Source organism: Oculina patagonica, chromosome 4 (genome assembly GCF_052425735.1).
Source record: "Oculina patagonica isolate OP01 chromosome 4, crgOcupat, whole genome shotgun sequence".
NCBI lineage: Eukaryota > Metazoa > Cnidaria > Anthozoa > Scleractinia > Oculinidae > Oculina > Oculina patagonica.
In genome coordinates this window covers 40,833,764-40,855,657 of record NC_135761.1, presented here as the reverse complement: position 1 = coordinate 40,855,657, position 21,894 = coordinate 40,833,764, and the positions used below count along the sequence as shown (strand labels likewise).

Here is a 21,894-nt window from a genome sequence, read left to right as displayed (position 1 = left end):
ACAGAAAGGGAAAAGGTATCGATATCCATAAAGCTATTCTGAAAGTAGCACCCAAAAAGGGTTTTGTTATTCCAGGGCATAAATATACCGGACCTGGAAATCCTCTTGAAAAACAGGTAAAATGGGATCCAAAAACAGGTAAAATACTAAAAATATATGAGCAACCAACTGGCAAAACAGACGCTGTTAGCATGCAACATGATGTAGATTATTCTGTATGTACTGACAAACCATCAAAAGATCAGGTTAAATGCAAAAACGAAGCTGATAAAAAGATGGTAAAAGCCCTTGATGCTATCCCATGGAAGGACAGACAATGGGGTCATGCTATTGCTCGTAATACCATTGCAACCAAGGCTAAAATAGGTATGGGTGTTAAAAAGCCAAAAAACGGAAAACGGCGTTGAGTAAAAATGATTGGTCTCAACAATTAGCCGATGAGTTACATAAACCAATCAGACGAAAATTTAAAACTAGAAGAGTAATATCAAATGGAATTGACGACATATGGTCTGCTGATTTAGTTTTTATGGATAAACTTTCAAAATGGAATAAAGGTTATAAATATCTATTGACTATAATTGACGTATTCAGTAAATTCGCTTGGGCTATACAATTGAAAGATAAGAAAGGTGCATCAATAACTAGCGCTTTCAACAATATTATCATTAATGACAAGCGTAAACCTGAATATCTCTGGGTTGATAAGGGATCTGAATTTTATAACAAAACATTCAAGGAATGGCTAAAGCAAAATGATATTAACATGTATTCCACTTTTAATGAAAGTAAAGCTGTTGTTATTGAGAGATTTAATAGAACTTTGAAAAATAAAATGTACAAACAGTTTACTATTCAAGGTAATACACAGTATCTTGAAATGCTACCAAAAATAGTAAAAGAATATAATAATACAAAACATAGCTCTATCAAAATGACACCCATAGAAGCTTCAAAGAAAAAGAATGAAGGAACTGTTTACTTTAACCTATACGGTGATATGGAGCCATTATCAGCTAAACCAAAATTTAAGGTTGGTGACAAGGTCCGAATATCTAAGTATAAACGAATTGTTTTCGATAAGGGTTATACACCGAATTGGAGTGAAGAAATGTTCGTAATTACTAAGATCCAACATACTAATCCCATTACATACAAATTGAAAGATCTCAATAATGAAGACATACAAGGAAGCTTTTATGAACCTGAATTATTAAAAGCAAAACAGGATGTATTCAGAATTGATAAAGTGATCCGTAGAGACTACAAAAAGAAACAGGCTCTTGTCAAATGGAAGGGATACAGTGATGACTTTAACAGCTGGATTCCAATGAAAGATTTACAACATATTTAAACTTTGTGCTTAATAAAGTGAAAATGTCTGAAAAACTTAGATAAGATAATCACTTCAGTTCTTCATCATTGAGATTCAATTCTTGAAGTTTTTCTCCAATATCTTCTTCAGCAATTTCTTCATCTTCATCTTCATCTTCAATTTCTTCTTCATCATCATCTTCTTCATCAATCTTCATCTGATTTTCTTTGAATTTCTTTTCTTTATCCATCATCATCTTCATATTCGGAATAACGAAGGGCTTTGATTTCATCTCGAATTTATTCTTCATTGTCAAGCGTTGGAGAGTTTGCTTGTGTTCTTTAGCCTTTAAACGACGTCGTATTTCTTTAGAATACTTTCGACGTTTTTTCTCCAAATTGAAAATCTTCTCGCATTGATTTAAAACATGGAGAGCTCTAAAAACAGCTTCAATGGCTGCATCAAGATCAATAGTTGTCAAGCTGTTAATAACACCTTCCAAAGAAAAGTCGAGCTTGTAATTGATATCACCAGACTCATCAGCACAAAGACCAAGTGATTCTTGGATACTTTCCTCGCAATTAGCTATCTGATTTTTCAGAGTGAGTATTGATTTTGGCATTTTGACTGAATTCAATTTTGAGAATAAAAGTTTATTTTATGACAAATGTTTATATAAAAGTTTATTGTGATATGATTGGTTTGTTCAATACAATAGATTTAATGTTCTATTGTATTGAACAAAATATTATGAAACTATAGCAATAAGGCAGATGTTATATAAAATAGAACATTCGAATCTATTGTATTGAACAAAATATTATGAAACTATAGCAATAAGGCAGATGTTTTATATAAAAATAGAAAATTCAAGAAGCTGTTCTTTATTATATTAACAGTATCATTCATATCACTCAATAATAATTCCAGCTTTTTTATATTTTCAGTTAATAAATTAATAAAATTACACATAAAAATAAAATATATTATTATAGTATAGTATAATACATGATTGAATTGCACGAGATTCAAGTTGAATTATCACCGGAGCAAAAACGAAGTATAAGAAATGCTTATAAAAACAAAGAAGCAGTATCCATTCATATTCCTAGTGACCAGTTCAATGGTATTGATATACTTATGGTTAATACGACAACAAATAAAAAGTTCAATAAACACAAAGAAATGAAAAAAGGGGTTGACATCAAATTAAGTAAAAACATCGTACAAAAACAAACAGGTGGTGTTATTTGGCAATTGGCAAAACAAGCAACACTTGACAAATTATGCAATTTAAGTGGAAATTCCACTGATATCAAAATAGATAACGGTCTTCTAAGCTTTTTAGATATGATACATGAAAATAATAGCATATAATCACGCATAAAAAATAAAAATATATAAAGTATTTGTATAAATGGTTAGATTTCAAAGATATTTTTGTGAAAAAGATAGACAGGATGCTATTAGGAGAAGCAAGACTCTTTACATGCGGTATAAATCATGGGTATGTGATATATGTGATGGATATGACTACAGATTGGCAGGTAAATGGAGACATCTTTTGACACAAAAACATATAAACAATAGCATTATCCATAACATGGATACTGACAATAGATCATAGGTATTAGGATCAGCGCTTTTATGCTGTATAGAAACATATCCTTATGGATATTAAAGACAAACTCATCTGTTTATCCTAGGTTTTGATTTTCATTATGTCAACGAGGTTTGTTTTAAACGCACTAAGATGCAAGATTTTTAAAAAAAGAGTATAAGAGATTCATGAAAAAACGCATAAAAATAAAAACATACACTATATATATAGATAAATGACCAACATGAAAATAAACATGGAAAATTTAAAGAAAATATGTTTCAAAGCAGATACATTCAAAAATATGTCTGATGACGCAATAAACACACTGAAGTATATCGTAACATTAAAAGAATTATCAAAACTCGGAGATTTGGTATATGAAAATCTAGACACTTTAGTATATTTAGAAAAAAAACTAAAACAAGATGGACATTGCAAGCCATTAACAAAATTATTAAATGAAGAAAATAAAACAAGTAAATACCTATGTAACATTTACAATGATTTAAACAGTGTATTATCCGACCTTGAAAAAGAAAAAAATGAATTCAAAAATAACAAAAATCATAATCGTTTTAGAAGATAATTCACAACAGATATTCAGTACAAGAGATTTACCATGATAATAACAACAGCATAAAAACTCGGCTTGTTTAAAAGCACTGTATCCAAAATTTTGAAAAAGAGTATAAGAGATTTTTTTATTTTGATTAAAGGGTTTAGCAAGGGTTGGTTTTTAAGGCTTGGTTTTTTCATTTTGGTTTTCAAACTTGATTCAATTTTGGTTTTCAGTTTGGCTTCGAGGTTTGGTTTCATTTTTGATTCTATTTTTGATTTCATTTTTGATTCCAGTGCTGTGCAGTAGTATAGGAGTTGGGGATGTAAGAGATTATAAAAATTTTTATGATCTCGTACCCCCAACTCCTATACTACTATGTACAGCGCTAAGACAGTTCTTGGATTCCCTGCATTTGCTTTATGTGCCCTCGAATGAACTCAATGAGTATTCCGACAGAATAAATGTCACTTTGTTCTGACTGTGGAACTCCGTCTAACAGTTCTGGAGCCAAGTGTTTGTATGTTCTAGCGCAAACATCCTTCTCGTGGGCTGTAAGTTTATACTTCTTTAAATTCTCCTTACGGCGTGATTTCCCAAAATCTATCAGCGCCGCCAAAATTCTATCTTGTACAAGTCCACCTTCTATGACCACATTGTCTCCTTTGATGTCGTGTAAGAAGCCGCATTTGTGGACGTGTTGGACGGCCTCTACTAGGTCAATAAGAAGGCCTTTCCAGGTTTTTGCTTCGCTCGTCGATCCGTCATGAGCTGCTTTAAAAAAGGTTACAGGCCGATTTCCACTAAGCCCATGGAACTGCATGACGAGGCTACAGGGCTTTGAAGAAATTCCAAAAAGGAATGGCAATGATGGGTGATCACGGAGTTCATCCAGAACTCTAGCCTCGTACCAAACACTCTTTAAATCTTGAACTTCTTTAACCACGACTGGATTTCCCCGATAGGAAGTTTGGTAACATTTACCAAATGTCCCTGCTCCAATAAACTTCTTTTCTTTGCCAAAGCACCTTGGATTTAGTTCTTTCCAGCTACATTTTCTTTTCGGTGGGGGTCCATCTAAATGGAGAGCCTTGCTTTACGCTTTGCATCTTGCAACTTTGAAATCTGGTTCTTATTAAGTAAGATACCAGCGTCGTCTTTTTTCTGCAAATAAACTTAGTGTGAGAAGAATGTTCCAATCACTATGGTGTATTCCCTACTGAGGAGTCTAGAAGCGTGTTATCACCTTTTTCGACACTGAAAACGTCACTTGTTACTTATGCAACTACAGGAATGCTTTGATGGTAGCAGATCAATCCCAAATAATCTGTGATTGAGTAAGTCGTTCTTACGAATAAAGACAACTAAGCAATAGATAATCCCTGCTTAAACTTTTGATCTATTTACTGCTTGTGTGTTAATAGAAAAACATGACGTTGATAATAAAGTCGTGTAAAGAACAAAGACCAACAAAGCGATAATTAATCCTCGGTCAAACATTCTTTTTGTTGGGCGCGCAAACAAAAATAGGAAGCCTTACAAAATGGCTATAAAGAACACAAAAAGCCATCGGCAAAGCGAGAATAAATTACTTGTGCAGTTAATTTATTATGAAAACTGAATGCAAACCTAAATGTAGTAGTATCATAAAAGCTCACTTAACCTTTGTTTTTCCTAATCTTGTAAGATTAATCATGGTTTGCCAACCGTTGTCAGGTATTTTGGCCTCCAGTTTAAAATACAGTAAGACCCAATCAGGGACTCTAAACTGCTCCAAATAGCTTTGAAGGACATCAGGTATAAGCTCTGCAAGGCCCCGTTTCACTCCTCTTTTCTCTGTCACGGCTGTGACAACTTCTGAAATGATGTCGCAAGCTTCATTAGTTTCCCCTTTTGGGTCTTTGCAGCACAGATGCCCAAGTACGGCCTTAACAGAGGTTTTGTGTCTCTCACAAACACCTTCAATCTTTCCTAAAATTTGGGAGGTTCAGAATCATGGTTTAGTGATTGGGCACTCTCACAAGCCTGACCACTGGGCGTACTCTCTTTTGGTTCGCCTACTGCGAGGCACTCGTTATCCCTTAACATCTGTTGTTTTAGTTTATGTTCTTGCCTTTTAAAGGCTGGTTCAACCCGAGAGTATAAAAACAGAAAACAAATACAGTAATCTAACGAGCTTGGCCGTCGCTTTTGACCTCGCTTTAAATGGGTAAAATACTGCATGTTGAAGCGACGAATGCCGCCAACCTAAAACCTACCGGTGCCATTACTATTCTACATCCGTACATAAACTAAAGAAAGTAATAAACTAAAGGTAAATGACTGGTAAATTCATTTCTGGGAACCTGCAACCTTGGCGGTTCGCCAGGGGGTAAGACGAACGGCTGTTGGAAAGAAGGAGGGAGGCCAAGACTCGCGGAACTAATGGAGGATGGCACATAAGGAGAAGTTCCCGTGGCGATCGCCAGGCTAGGAATCGCCGAGCGAGGAGGCGCGAAGGTTGATATAAAAGAAGGAACAGAAAGCATTTGCCTACCTTGTGGGACCAATTGTGCGGTGAAAGGAGTGACTTCTAGCCTGCGAGCAGGCTCTCTATTTGGGGGCAACGTGAATATTGAACTCTTTGAGCGCCGAAGGCGCGATCCCGCGAGTGCCGAAGGCGCGAGTCGGCGAGCGAAGCGAGCCCGCAATTAAAATTGAGAGCCTGCACGCACGCCATTGAATTTCAAATCCGGCACGTTGGTCCACGAACGCAGCACTCAGATTGGTCAAAAATGACAACCAGCGTCCACATCAAAGCCAAATCAACTACGGCCGGCGTCCGTGAATAGGCACGCGAGTTCGTTCAGCAGCGTTCATGATGAAGCATTTTGGAAACTTTCGCTTGATTCTAACGATCTCCATAACTTTAAACAAGAACAGGAAGATGCGGTAAATTATCTTCTAGAAGAACGAGATGTTTTTGCGGTTATCCAAACCGGTTACGGCAATTGCTTCATACATGTATTTCAACTCTTTGCAGTGGCAATGGTGGAGAAGAAAGTTTACGAGCGACTCTCAGACACTATCGTTTTAGTAATATGCCCACTTTCCAGTATAATTGAAGACCAGGTGCCCGGGACCAGGTGAAGGAGGGACAATCGATGGGTTGAACTTGAACTGTGTTGCTTTGTGAGATTTAACCGGCGTTACGAGCGTCAGTTCGCAGTTAATATTTGCATCGGCTGAGAAGTCCGCGACAGTCGGACGAAACGCGCAGGAGAATAAAGCAGCTTTACAAATGCCGTTCGCAGAGTGATGCTCACTAGTTAAGTTCGATTTTCTGATTTTTTTGGGGACAGGAATCGAACACACGGCTGGACAAACTAGACAATATTGCGAATTGTTTTTCAATTTGTTCGTACATCTGTCGTCACTTGTCCGCGGCTCCCATCGCGATTTGACGCTTCAAATAAATTTTCCGTTTACATGCGAAGCGATTTACCAGTTTCATATTTTACCAAAAATGTACACTTGCAGATACAGTAACATTCACTCTCTTTGTTTACAACTTTTTTCGAAATAAACGCGCGAGCGTTTACACCGGAAGCGTAGCGAGTTGTCAACAAGTTGTCACATTCTGAGGGGCCGGATTTGAAATTCAATGGCGCGCGTGCAGGCTCTCTCTCAGCGTGCCCGCTTCACCCACGCACTCGCGCCTTCGGCACTTGCGGGATCGCGCCTTCGGCGCTCGAGCGAGCAGTTCAATATTCACGTTGCCCCCGAATAGAGAGCCTGCTCGCAGGCTAAGTGACTTCAGATGCCAAGAACAACGATGTACGATACTCGAAGCCATTAGAGTGGACAGGAACGCCCACAGACGAAGATGGCAAGTTCGCCAGGCGGGGCAAGCACGCAGCTCCGATGTTAGAAGAGGGTGGCGAAATTCCCAAAGACGAAGCTTGGGGAACAACCGGAGCAAGTACAGTTTGGACTGCAGACGCCACCGCCGCTACAAAGGTTGGATCGAACGTGATTGTTGAGGTTGGCGGCAGGACAGACATGGCCAGGCTCGCAGCGAGGGACGACACAACAGAAGGAGCTGTCGTGGACGGTGAGGCAGCACTCGCAGACTCGAAAAAACTGGCCGACAGGCTGTTGTTGGTGAGGCGTGTAGTGCCGGATTCGCCCTCCATATTACATGAACGACCGAAGAGCGAACGAAGAGCGAGCTTGCGAATGATAGCGAGCAACACGCTGCGTGAAAGGCCATGAAGAGCCCCTGATAAGGCCCCAGGGCCACCCCGAGCTCTAAGTGGCCAGCGGTAACGGCCTACTGCGTATAGACGTCACAGAGTGCCCCAGCGAACCGCCAAGGTTGCAAGCGGGCTTCGTGCATCCAAAGGTTGCTGGAGAGCAATGCTTCGAGGTTAACTTAGCCTACATTACATTTAGCCACATGAAATTATGACTGAATTTTAACGCATGAGGATTGTAATTTTGAAACATCTGGAAACGTTTGCAAAGAGTTCGGAAGAGTTCACCTTCATAATTTCACATAATTATGCATAGATTTTTAATAATAATAATAATAAAGGTTTATTTGCATTTCAACAATATTGGCTCTTTTATGCAAACTGAAGTTATGATGTAATGTATAATAATTTGCTTCAAAATCACTACCCCGTTTTTGGGTAGTGACGGCATTAGGGCTGACACTTTTTAAAAGTGTGCCTCTGGTACAGCTGTAGAGCATAAAATGTACCCTTTTCTATGCAGGAATTTTTTTCAGGATCACCCAGAATAGGTTACTTTGTTGTTGCGTATCCCAGTTGTTGGATCTGTGCTGAACTCATAATGCATTTCTTTGTGTGATACCCAAAAAATACTTACCAATATTGATCAATTCCTGCATAGAATGAAGCTCTCTTTTACTTGGTTTTCGATGCTGAGATCCTGTGACAAAAGATACATGGTCAAAGGAAGGCTTTAATGATGAAATAAACAAAAGATTCTTTCCCTGCCCTTTTGGCTAGCATTTTGAGAAAAACATAAACTCGTACCAGGAAAATGTTTACTCTGCTGCCCATATGTGTGTTACTTAATTACGACATATCATAGTTTTAGAGGAAATCAAGATTTTAGGATTATCATAAATCTAGTCTTGATATGATGTTGGACTGTTGTTATATTGACCTATAAGAATAAGGTAATAAGGGGTATGAAGATATGTCAATTAAACAACACATAGGCCATGGATATGCCAATGCTATAAACAGTTCCTTTTAAAAAGAGATGAAAATAAAAATACCATAAACCTAATTTACACTTGTGTGATGAGCACAGAAAAGGCAATTGCACAAGATTAGTGTGTGCTGGTGTGCCCACAAGCACAAGTAAACATGAATAACAACATAATTAAAATTAGGTCAATGCATGGTATGACTTACACATGCATTCGTCAATAAATAGGGTCAAATTTGTATTCGTAATACATCTGAAGTCAACAAGGGAAGGAATGTTGTAAAACGTATTTCAATCTCACATTTTGTTCCAGTTGAAAATAAAACAAGGTGTGTCATGAACTTTTCAGAGGAGGTTTATGTTATTAGGAAAAGACAATTGTTTGGCTCTTTAATCCCACAGGAAATTAAAGAATTGATGATTGCCAAGTATAGAGAGGAAATAACTTCAACATGTCTTTTCCTCTTTTCTCTCTTAATACGGCTTATATGCATCAGGGTCTATAATAATAATAATAATAATAATAATAATAATAATAATAATAATAATAATAATAATAATAAAACCTTTATTTGAGTGTCAAAAACTAAAACAGCAGTAATAAAACCACTAAATGGGGACACTTTAAAGTAAAAGAAAAATAACAAAATCGAAATATCCTAATAAATGCTAAAATCGGTTAAAATTGGTTAAAATATTTACAATATATACAAGTTAAAATACAAGATAAAATATTTTCAATATGTACAGTTAAAATACAAGCTAAGAACTTACATTAAGAACTACATAGAAAACAATTAGCGCAGCAATTATCATTCATTAAAATATCTAAATCTAGCTTACGAATGTTTTTCTTAAAAGATGACAATGTTGGTAAACTCCTAATGTCCTTTGGTATTATGTTCCATATCTTAGGCCCAACGTATCTGATCGTATGTTTGCCATATGTGACTGTATTAAATCTAGGGATAACAAATTCTTTGTTGCGTAAGGCATACTTCGTCTCAGACCTTTGAAATAAGTCAGCAACATACTTAGGACAAATGTTATGCTTAACCTTGTACATAAGAGTAGCTAGGTCCTGTAACCTTCTATTTTGTAGAGTGCATAGGTTGGCCATAACTAGTAATTTGTCATAACTTGACGTTTTGTCATAACTTGATAGCTCTGTCTGCAAAGTGTGCTTTTTGCTTTGATAACCACAATAATTATTTGATTGCATATAAAAACATCAAACTAATAAATTGGCACTTTAACAAGGGAATGCACAAAACAATGGATAACACTAGTTAATTTGTGGCCCTTACTGTTGATTTACTGTTAATTATGTTAATATTGATTTACTGTTAGTTATAATTTGTCATGAATAATGAATAAGGTGAATGAAATAAATTTAAACATAATTTTGACCTGCTATAAAAGTTGACCCAAAACGGTGATATCCCTGCCAAAAAGGTCCATACTTCAAGCCCCCATCCCCACATGATATCTCGGCATATACCTGACATTTGTAAGTGTACTCTGAATCTGAGTTAATATGTATCCATAATTTGAAGCCCCTCTGTTGGTTTGTCTTTTATGTACTGTTTCATCTCGATTCTATCCTAAAACGTAACCATTCTGTCACCAATAGCAATATTTTTTTCCAAGAACTCTGCCTTTAACTGTTCAAGCTTGCTGTTCTTTTGTTCACAAATTTGACTGTTTAGGTCTTTCAACTGTTGATATAGTGCCATCTTGTACCCAAGAGAACATCCTACATTGAGAAAAAAATCATGTTGAGAAATGAGGATTATTACATTTAATAATTCTTGATATCTTACTTGTGTCAGGATGCTGATAGCATTCAAACTAGTATCATTACCTCTTTCATGAAGCTTTCTGTGCCTTATCATGTTGGCTTTTTTTGAAAATTGCTTTTGACAAGATTAACGTTGGCTTGCTTGGTGTACTGTATCCCACGTGATAATAACCAGTGCCATGGTCAATGTCAATTGCAATGGCATTTTTTTCCCATTTGTGGCTCCAGTCTCAGTCTAGCATCCAATTTTTTTACTTAAGATTTCCTGGCTACAATTTTAACATTTTTGCAACTCCTTCTTATGTGCAGCACAAGTGCACCTGTAAAAGTGTGTGTCATGTCATCATCAGTATAATCATCATAGTTGTCTCTATGCTGCAACACATGCAAGGTGGGTTGTGAGTTAGCAGGTATCTGAAAGTTGAAGCCCCTCTTTGTTAGTTTGTCTTTTATGTGCTGTTTCATTCATATTCAGTATCCTTACTTTTGACAATATAAATATTCTAACCCAGAGCACAATAAGGTTTAGAGCAGATACAGTTCAAAGCAGATGTAATAAATGGTCTCAATATGAAAAGCAGATACAAGGTTTATTTTTGATTCAGAATTCTTATCCTCACTTGTCAAAAATTTACAGTTGTATGCAAGCAATCCAAATGACATTTTATCCACATTGAGCCTTGCGGAAGATCCATCCTGTCTCATTTCGCCAAGACATTTGCACAGATTGTAAATAACATTGTCCTTCTCCTTTTGATGAAGGTGCCTCATCCTAGAGACTAACAATGGCAGCAAATCATGTGGCACAAAGTAAATCAAATCTTTGCTGTAGTCCAATTTAATGAGCATTCGCAACTGACATGTTACTAGCTCCATTCTTTGTACTTTAGACAATTTGCCAAAGTTTGTAGTAACATACTTCATCACTTCGCCAGGCAACACACTTTCACCAACATTAAAATGTGATGAAACGTCATTGTAATATATGATCCCATAAAAAGCCTCTGCATAATGCAGGAATCTGTCATTTCTCTCATTGGATCATCATCAGTGTCTTGATGATGAGCATCTGGTTGACCATTTGCTGCAGTTCCCTCGAGTACTGGTGGATTATCAGTTCTTGAATGTCCGTAAAATGTTAACACAATCTTCATATTCGGCTTTATTTGCATTGATGATTGGTAGACTAACAATGGATGATTTCTGAACTCACTGACCACGGTCAAGTAGGATATTGTCGTCTTGAATTCCGTTTCTTGATGCCTCTGTAACCGTCTAAATTGATTCATTTAAGTTCCCACAAGTGTGTTGTATTTCTCCCCTGCGTAACATTATTTTGGTGACTAGTCTACAAAGTGCAATTCAATTCAGATTAAATTGGTTCAGTACAGGAATACAGGCTACAGTTGATTTAAATCTCATCCATTTGTCTCAAGTTTTCAACAGTTTACTTAATACTATCAAAACAATTTTATACCCTGTAATCCTTTATTAAAGCTATATTTCTTTCATAAATTCATGGCCTCAACAGAAACTTTTCCACATGAATTAAACCAAAGTGCAGTGACGTCACCAGACAGCATTACGGCCAGATTTTTTAAGATGTCCCTTCCCAGGAGTAGGCGACCAGAGAGGAAGGTCTAAAACTCAGGCTACCAGATACTGTTACTGATTGAAGAAGTAATTGTGCAATAATTACTAATCTCATTGTTTTATTCTAAGTTGTACTGTAACTTAATTGAAATAACTCACTTTCTCTTCTGCCACCAACAGTTTTAACAAAACTTTTCTTCCTGCGTCCTGTAAATTAAAATTTGGTAAACAATCTTAACTAATAAAATAGTGTATTTGAAGTACTATGTATTAGTTCATTCATGTAATTGTTAAAACACGGTTCTTTCTCCAAAGGAGACGATAATATAAAAGTTAAATTGAACGTCAGTCTTTTTTTCTCTCCTCCTCTCTCTTTTCTTTTTTCAAGGCTGTAGTTCACTTTTTTTCCTTTTATGGGCATGTTTTTACGCCATATCAAAGTGTAATGTACGTGGTCAAAAACACTCAGTGTCTTTTCGTTGAACATGTTTTCATTAAAGGAGCCATAAAGAGTTATTTGGTGCTCTACTCAAAACTTGAGTACATGTATCTTAATATAGTTCTAAATTATACATATATCAACACAAGCATCTAACACTCAATCTTCATAAAAAATGGGATACGTATACGAGTATAGCTATAGAGTCACTTTTGGTGTTGATCGTGTCGTTTTGACTGCAATATTGGTAGTCTTCATTGAGCAATTCTTTTTCAAATGACTTTGAAAAAGAACTTGGTTAAGGTGTTGAAGACCAAGGCAACACAATTTGCAGTATGTACCTTGCAAGTATGGCTCAACAGAGCAATAAGTATAACCGGATTTTTGGCTAAATTTGGGTATGGTAAATACCTAATCGTAACTTTTTGGTAGGCTTCGACTGCATATCAGGCTTGCTTGGTCTCGCAATGGATATTAACCATGGCTTGACCAAACACGCCTGATATGCTTCCGAAACATTCCAAAAAAGGTACGATAAGGTATAATGAGTAAAAATGGTAAAACATACTTATAGAGATAATGAGATGTAATTAACATAGTTTTGGATGACACCCTGTAAGGGTTAATTTCAACCAGCCACACAAAGTTTTACAAGAACATTTGGGAAATGAAATGGTGGCTGTATACATGAAGAATGTGACTGATTAAAAAAACTTGAACTTTTGAAGTAACTCAAGAATAATTCTTCTCTTTTTTAAGCATGGTTGCCATGCTGGCCAACAGTAACCTCACTTATTTTCATGATGTCTTCATCAATAATTCTGGAATGTCAAACTAAACAGTCCTGTTGTTGTTGAACCTATACAATTCAGTTGCACACTTCAATACCAAGTATAGCTAACAGTCTCATGTGGCAGTTGTCTTGCAATCTGCAACACACCAAATAAAACTGGCAATGCACATCCTCTTTCATTAAGGCACACGCTGTATTTATAAATTGTTCTCGCTGCCGGAGATAAAGATGTGCATAGACAAGCCATTGCTTTATTGGGCTTAGTGCATTTCTGTGCATCCGTTTCTTTCGATGGAGCAAACCAATTTTGCATAATGCAGGAATCTGTTAAATCTTCTATGTATGTTTCCAGGTCGTGTTTGTAATCTCCTGTCGTCATAAACTCGGGAAGTGGAAGTGTTCTTGATGAATATCCACAGCAGAGCGCACACATTTACGCAAATTACGCTAGCAAAAATTACAATTAATAACCCTCAAGCAGTTTATAATTTAACTTATTTACAGAATAGTATTACAATTTTGCATTCTTTCCTCCACTGCCTCCCTCTGGTTCTTCTTGGTCCTCGGATTTCCTCTTCCTCTCTTCGCCTACGGAAGATACTGATGATGATTTTAATTAGAATCTTATGCACAAATAAGGTTTATACTGTCAAAAAAGGGTGTCTTTCGCCAAAATCACTGGAAAGCTAATGACATAAATAAAAAATCAGAAAAAAACTTAAACTGTTTTTTTGGTAGGCATGCGCAAGCCTTTAAAACAAAAATTATTTTTATAAAGTCCTTGTAATTGGAAGCCGGCATATGTCATCATCATCTCTTTGATGATTTCCATTACAAAGCAGACTTAAACAGTATAAATCTTATGTTATGCTGTATTCCAAATGTTGTTTGACGTTTCCTATTGTTTACGCCAAATAGAGCCAGATATATTTTTTTCTTTCACGACTCTACTTACAAGTGGAGAGAATAAACCTAAAAAATCTAAAATGATGGAATTTTTTATGCAGGGAAGCTTGACAAAGTACTGTTCCAGAAATGTTGTCCAATAACTTCTCATCATGTGTCCCAACAAGTTGCGCCTTGTTTACTCCGGCAGTGCTGGATGACTCAACCATTTGGGCAAATTCGTACAGAGAAGAAATGTAAGTAACTTCTTAATGACTCCAAAGCAACGATCGAGCCAAATTTTGTGTGACCAGTGATAAAAAACGAATAACTGATTGAATGGTGAAGTTCATGAATTGCTCTTCAGGCCAGGTGCCACAGAAAATAATTGTTTTTGTTTTGCCCCAAACAGTTGTCTGCATGAAGGTGGACGTTTTTGTCTCACCTAGTCTATGGCTCTGGAAATAATGGTGAACGTAGCTGATTGTTGTGTTCGCCCCTTTACCATTGTCACTTGCCTCGTCAATGAGATAGTTGACTTGCCGAGGCACTGCTTCGCCAATGATGCTGAAGATTGCGCATTTGCGTGGCGTTTTTAAGTAAATCGGTCTTGGCTACATAGGATTGCTAGGTTTGTGCACTTGCTGACCAAAGTCAAATTAGTAGTGGATGACTGTATCGATTGAACAAGGATTGTGTTGTTCATCCAACTCGATTGTCTCTTCCAATCTTTCAAAGTTCCTTTTGGACTCTTCACAAGTGTTCCTGTAAAACTCTCTTTCTGTTTGCACACAGTTTAAGTGTTCCTGTTGAGCCAGAACGCACTTCTTCTCTGTCAGGAAGGTTTGCAGATCGCAAGAGTTTCAATGTGTTCTGCTGCCAGGTTAAACACAAGTCAGTCATGGGCTTGGCGATGAGAACATTGGGAGGAAATTGTTGCCACAGTTTTGTTAATACCGTGTAGCCAACGGCCTGCTTGCCCGTTTCTTCGCAGATTTTTTTAAATGTGCACCATACATTAATTTTGGAATCACACAACGAAAGCAGGCGAATGTCATCGTTTTTAAATCCAGGAATTCTGCCGGGAAGTAGAACGGCGTTTTCTTCAACGTAGTTAGTTAAGAAGTTCTTAACGTTCTCAGTTACAGCTTGGGGCAAGGTGTTGTGTGGTAGCCTTCTGTGGTTTCCATGGACCCTCGGAGCAGTTTGAGGAAAACTGTTAAAACTAACTATCCGTATTAACTTCCTGTTAGGTCTAAAGTGCATTCCAGATCAGGGTGTTCGTCACAAAAGTACAGATATTAAAATGACAGCAAAGTGACAAGACAGAAGATCATCTTCAAAGCATTGTCTTGTGATTAAGTTTGCTTCAAAGAAAAGGCATCGGAAGTCAAGATCCAGTTTTGCCATAAGCTGAAGAAGATTACAACAAAGGCGGCATACATAATGCTCTCAAGAAGGGATGCATGCAGACTGAAGAAAAGCTCTGTGTAGTGCAAGGCAATATAAATGAATGCAGAGGCACCATAAACAGACACATCTTCAGTAACACTATTGTTTCCATATGCAATGTCGAGTAGGCAGGTTTGAACTGACAGGAATTTTAAGCATTGCACCACCTCCCACTTTTGGCAATCATTCTGTGCCATGTTGTCTGTGTGTAAGGCATGGGTGCAAGGGGGGAAAGTTAGCATTACAAATCGCAAATGGTTCCTGTGCGCAGAGTATCGACCAAGCTGCAAAATCCTCGTGGGATGGTCCAGCTGGTTGAGGATTATCTAGTAAATATTAGACAACACTAGGTCAGTGGCTAGTAAATTAGCTGAGCATTGGTCGATCCCTGTGGAAGACGAGGTTGATACAGAATCAATAACTAGTATTATGTTTTCTAGTGTCAGTAGGGCTTCTCTGATCTTGTCAGTAGTGTCATTAATTGACAAGTTTTCTTTGTCTAGTAAATTATCCATTATATCAGTTAAGGCTGTTTATGTGACAGTTTGTTTCACAATACTTCTCAACTAATCAAGAGGTGGGAATCTTGCACTTTCTCTGAAGGTATCAATTTTTTCTTGAGATTGGTAGACATTGTGAAGATGTGACCTGGGGTAAGTTTGTCATCCTCCTTCAGGAATGTTGCTTTGTATTCCTCTTGTGTGATGTTGAACTTGGTCAGCTTCTGCTGAGGATTACTGCTGGGCAGGTTCTTAAAGAAATCTTTCCTCTTTGCAAGTATCTGGAGGACCTGAATTTGTCTCTGAGATGAATGTTTTTTTTCTTAGAGCCTGTTAAGGTAAAAGTTTATCAAGAGTGCCACAAAAAGAGTTGAAACAAGGAATGCATTGAGAAAACTCGAGGCTGTGTGTAAAGAAGATAGGTAAACATTTGTTTGCTTGTTGGAGACCTGTCTGGTTGGAGAAGCATAGGCAGACCATGGTGATAGGAATAGAGTGTTTGCATGATTCTTCAACAAAATTCATATTCTTTTTCATATTCATATTTTATATTATTAGCAAGCTACAGTTACCACAAAGCAGCTAGTGACTTTGATGGATAAATGTAACCCAAGTCTCCCCCTCTTGTTCATTTTTCATTCTGTATCCACCTTTTGCAACCATGGATAAACAAATGGTACGCAGTCTTTCCGGATTAATCTGCCATCCAGTTTTGGTCTTGCTTGGCCGCAGAAGAACTTCAAATTCTTTGTGCCAGTTATATTTCAACTAGTAAATATAACTTTCTGAGTCAATGAATTTAGGTATTTGCTTCTAAAAGTTTTTTTTTTCTGGCTGATAAAGTCTTGAGCCTAGAATCTTGTGATGTGGTGAATCTGCGATGTTGTATCAATTGTTAGTAGATTTTCATGCCTTGTCATTATGAATCAATCTAGTTAGTTCCACTATAACTTGAACAATGAAATTTTCACTCCACTCATTGTGCAAGCAAATCTTTGCAATGATGGTGGATGAAAGAGGGGCTGGAAGTTCACTAAAATGCACCTCCTCATGATTGCTAAACAAATCCAGCCCACCATCGCCGGGGACTGGTGCCCAGTGTAACGTGACTGTAACGCTGTTTTTTTTTTTTCGAGGGCATCAAGGCGCTTACTTAGATCGCGGAAACGATCCTCTTAAGCACTGTTCTGCTTCTCCATACCTGTGCTGAGTGCTGTATTGCCTTTAAAATTTGGTCTACGTTCTCGTCATTGCTTTGAGACAGGAGATTTCGCCATTGTCATCGCATCCTTTTTAGTTGGAGAGAAATCCTCAGAATAAGGTCAATCAGCGGACCAAAATTGACCTCACCATCAGTATATTGCTGCAAACTGTTGGCTTGGCAAGTCCTACACCACTGCCACCAATGTAACGGACCGAAATAAAGGACAGATCCTTCATGAAAATACACGTGTTTTTACTCTCTTCTTAATTCCCGACACACAACCCCTACCTTTCAATGAGAGATCCTATAACAACAGCGTGGTGATTTTGCAACAGCAAATAATGTCACACATTCGTTCGCCACAATATTATCTCCTGAAATTCTTTGGTGTCCTTTCTGCCAAACTCTATCACACTCCTTACAAAATATATACTACATATATTATTTTAAGAAAACTATTTGCTTTTCGTAAGATCTATGCACAGATGGCCATGCTTTCAACGAGATAAAAATCAGTTATTCACTTGGAGACTAACTTGAAAAAAAACTTGCCACTTATGTCAAGTTTTGGAAAATCACTATGAAAACCATTCCCCCCTCTAATTCCGACTTGATTTCTTAAGTTAAACCATGTAACTGCTATGAGCTGGTAAGCTTTGAGAATGTTTAACACCATCCACTATTGTTAGCAACAATGCCTGGGAAGGGAAGCAATTGAAGATGGCAAAGGACTACTTGGATTCTCTTGCTTCATAGAACCATTTTTCTTCTCTAATTTTGACATGATTTCTTCTCACCACAAGCAAAGCAAAGAGACAAGGAATGTGGGGCAGCCTGTGGTATCATTAGGGACTAGGACGCAGTTGTCCACTCTGTTTGTTTATTGTCTTTAAATTGCTGTGATTTTAAGCGAAGTTTATAAAGGCAAAGCATTGTTATATTGAGGCGACATTTATGAAGTGCATCACTTGTTGTTGTGTTGCGTGAGGAAACAACCTCTTCAATCCTCCCTCATCCATCCAGCCTCTCATATCCTGGCCCAGTGAACCTTCAATCCATCTATGCAACCAGGAGTACGAATTTTCTTCTTACAATTAGATTTATTATGCTACATGCAGACATATTTTGTGCTTCCTTATAACAGTAATATCAACAACAACAACAACAACACAAATAATAATAATAGTGATGATGATGATGATAAATGTATAGAAAATCACGTCAGTTACAAATGTGGCTTATGCAACTGCAAAAAGAAAGCCTGAAAAAAGTTGTGCTTGTGGGGATTCAAACACTAACTTCTGTGATGCCAGTGAAGCGCTAACTTACACAGGGAAGTTGCTTGGAGGGATGTCTACCTTCTTTGAAGATACCAAGTTTTTGCTTGGGCCAGGCGCTAAGGCTGCTGGCAGCAGAGACACTTTGTAGAATTGAAGGTGAAGATTGCTTGTTTTTGTGACAATTTTGGAGCAGTGCCTGATTGAAGCACATTTCTTTCATGGGTTTATTCACTTGAACTGCTCTTTCGTTTGGAACATATGTTTGGCTAAGATGCATCTGCAGAGAATCGAGAAAGTAGGAAAATCACAATATGAATCAATCTATTATGCATGCTTGGACCAGCGCTTGATTGAAGCACATTTCTTCCATGAGTTTATTCACTCGAACTGCTGTTTCGTTTGGAACATATGTTTCATTTAGCTGCATCTGCAGAGAAACGAGAAAGTAGGAAAATCACAATATGAATCAATCTATTATGCATGCCTGGAGCAGCGCTTGATTGAAGCACATTTCTTTCATGGGTTTATTCACTTGAACTGCTGTTTCGTTTGGAACATATGTTTGGCTAAGATGCATCTGCAGAGAATCGAGAAAGTAGGAAAATCACAATATGAATCAATCTATTATGCATGCCTGGAGCAGCGCTTGATTGAAGCACATTTCTCCCATGGGTTTCTTCACTTCCACTGCTGCCTCGTTTGGAACATATGTTTGGTTTAGCTGCATCTGCAAAGAATAAGAAAGTAGGAAAATCACAATATGAATTAAATTATTTATGCATGCGTGGAAAGATTAAATAAAAAAGTGACTGGGTGATCATTGATTGTAGCTTAATACTCTTATGATGCCCATCATTATACACCTTTTTACACAGTGCCAAAATCGAAGTTCTTGTCATTTGATTGGTAAATGCTAATTCAGTTTACTTTCTTTACAAGCCACAAGAAAATTAATTACTCCTAAAACAAAGAGAAAAAAGTCACGCCTACCTCATGAAGCCACTAAGTTCCTTTGATGAATCCACTGATATTAGCAATCATGCAGACATTTTCAAAAAAAGATAAAATCCTATGGGATGATAATATAGAAGCTTTTTAGAGTTTGCACTAATTTTTTCTTGTTGTTATTTGCCATGCTCCCAAAATGCTTCTCTTGTCATTCAGGTTTGATAGTGATGGCTTCAAATACTGGTTGACGGGGCAGTAAATTAAGGGCTGAAATTTTAAGTGGGGTGCTTGTTGAAAGCTGGGGCAAACAACTGGCATACTGGTTATTGGGGACAGAAAATTGCTTTTTCATCTTCAGCCCTGTCTTCAGGTTCCACAACATCAAAAGCCCACCCAGTTCTACAAGCAGAACTGGACAGTTCTTTCAAAAGGTTTGCTGCATGGGTAACGTCCACGTCGTCCACTTACCAGTGGACGACGATTCACCAAAACAGAGTTTGTGACCTCAATTTGGCCCTGAACTGATGGTTTCATACTCTCCTTAAGGCAGTAAAAACGAATGTTACTTTCCAAACTGTGAAGTAAAATTCCCGAGTTCATAAAATCCATTAGAGTTATTACAGTATTATCTATCTGGAAATGGTAACTACTGTCCATAGTTAATATGGCTACAGATTAAACTTTAATAAGCACAAAAAACAAAAACAAAATGTGTTTGCAAACAATTTGCCAGCATTTTGCCCAACACTTCAGTTTGAAGTCTGCTATTGTTCCTCCAAGGCTGTTGTCATCAACATTAAGTACTGAAAGAATGATATTGTTTTTTATTCATTACTCGCTGGTAATTTGATTACTGTACTAGTAAGACAGACAGATTTGTAGACTACTTTAATACCTGAAGTTTTTCTCTTCTTTGTTTGCCCATCGCTTTCTTGGCTTTCCTTCTTATTGACTTTTACCTTGAACGTGGAATATGGGTCCCACAGAGTTGTCCAGCCCTTCTTTTGGCTGTTGTATGCATCATCAGTTTACTTTTCGGTTTAATGCTTCTTCAATGGCTATTTGTTTATCTTTGAAATCTACTATCTAAAAAGCTTCGTTTATGACATCATCGACAATGTTTAAATTCTTGCGCAAGTGAATTTTGGAGCAGCGCTTGATTGAAGCACATTTCTTCCATGGGCTATTCACTTCTACTGCTGCCTCGTTTGGAACATACATTTGGTTTAGTTCCATCTGCAAAGAATTGAGGATGGTAGAAAATGGCATAATAATAATAATAATAATAATAATAATAATAATAATAATAATAACAATAACAATAATAACATTTATAGTGTGCGCAAATTTCATAAAATGTTCAAATGCGCATTACAAGATTAAAAACGGAATAAAATAGCTAAAAGCTTAAATTACAATAAAGAGTAAACTTACAATAATTAAAAAGCTAAAAGTGCAATTAAAGGTAAACTTATTATGATTTCAAAAAACTAAAATTACAATACTTAAAAGAAGAATATAATTTAAAAACAACTAAGATAAAAATGCATGACGACAAAGGTCTTTTTTTAGCTTAGCTTAGAAAATACTAACAGTGCTGGCAATTCTTATATCAAATGAATGCAGAATGAATCAATCTATGATGCATGCCTGAAAAGATAAACGTTTTCTAGTCAACTAGAAGCTCCACCTCAGATTGTGGATTTCTGCAATTTCTTCTGGGTTTTGGCAGCTTCATCCCTCAATAAGGCTGTCTATAGCGAATGAGATATTCATACTAATTGTAAAAATATTTAACTCTTTAACTTGTAGAACATTTCTAACATCAAAACATCTCAAGCAACAAGAAGACACGCCTTAACCCAATTCTAATGTTTTATTTGACAGTCATCGCAGGGAGTGTAGACATTCAAAATCTAAATTACAGAGTAGTGTTAGCATGTGAAAGGCAAATGTTAGTTCAAACCAAAGAAATATATTTACCCATTGGCTTCACATAGTTCTTCTGACTAGCAAGTCGTTAAGTTGTAAATTACATCTATGATGTCATTGCATTGTACTAATTACAAAATGTTTGAATGATGCGGCCTTAATTAGCTTGCGCTAAATATGTAACATATTTAACAATACACTATGTTTGTTTGTTTGATTGATTGATTGAAGGATAAAAGTGAAAATAAAAACTCTTCACTTCTTATCTTAATCAATGGCAAATTTTCTGTGCCTTCCTTTCCTTCAAGGGCAAATTTCCTTTCGCCAATGTGTTTTCTCATATGGATTTCCAGATGAATTTTTCTCTTGC

General features: G+C 37.0%; 2 protein-coding genes and 1 pseudogene across 2 annotated transcripts; all 3 read right to left on the bottom strand.

The window, feature by feature from the left end:
- Positions 1 to 3,857: 3,857 nt before the first annotated feature.
- LOC144650282 (GLH-binding kinase 1-like) lies at positions 3,858 to 4,565 on the bottom strand. Its single transcript, XM_078509946.1, has one exon. It carries the CDS (start codon positions 4,295 to 4,297, stop codon positions 3,863 to 3,865), a length of 435 nt encoding a protein of 144 aa, XP_078366072.1. The 5' UTR covers positions 4,298 to 4,565; the 3' UTR covers positions 3,858 to 3,862.
- Positions 4,566 to 4,861: 296 nt separating this feature from the next.
- Positions 4,862 to 20,249, bottom strand: LOC144648457 (uncharacterized). Its single transcript, XM_078508005.1, has 5 exons — positions 20,061 to 20,249; positions 19,279 to 19,371; positions 18,723 to 18,921; positions 8,347 to 8,409; positions 4,862 to 5,445 (listed from the first exon to the last, which is right to left on the bottom strand). Exons 1-5 carry the CDS (start codon positions 20,247 to 20,249, stop codon positions 5,129 to 5,131), a joined length of 861 nt encoding a protein of 286 aa, XP_078364131.1. The 3' UTR covers positions 4,862 to 5,128.
- On the bottom strand, positions 14,271 to 15,474 carry LOC144647893 (uncharacterized; annotated as a pseudogene).
- Positions 20,250 to 21,894: the final 1,645 nt, after the last annotated feature.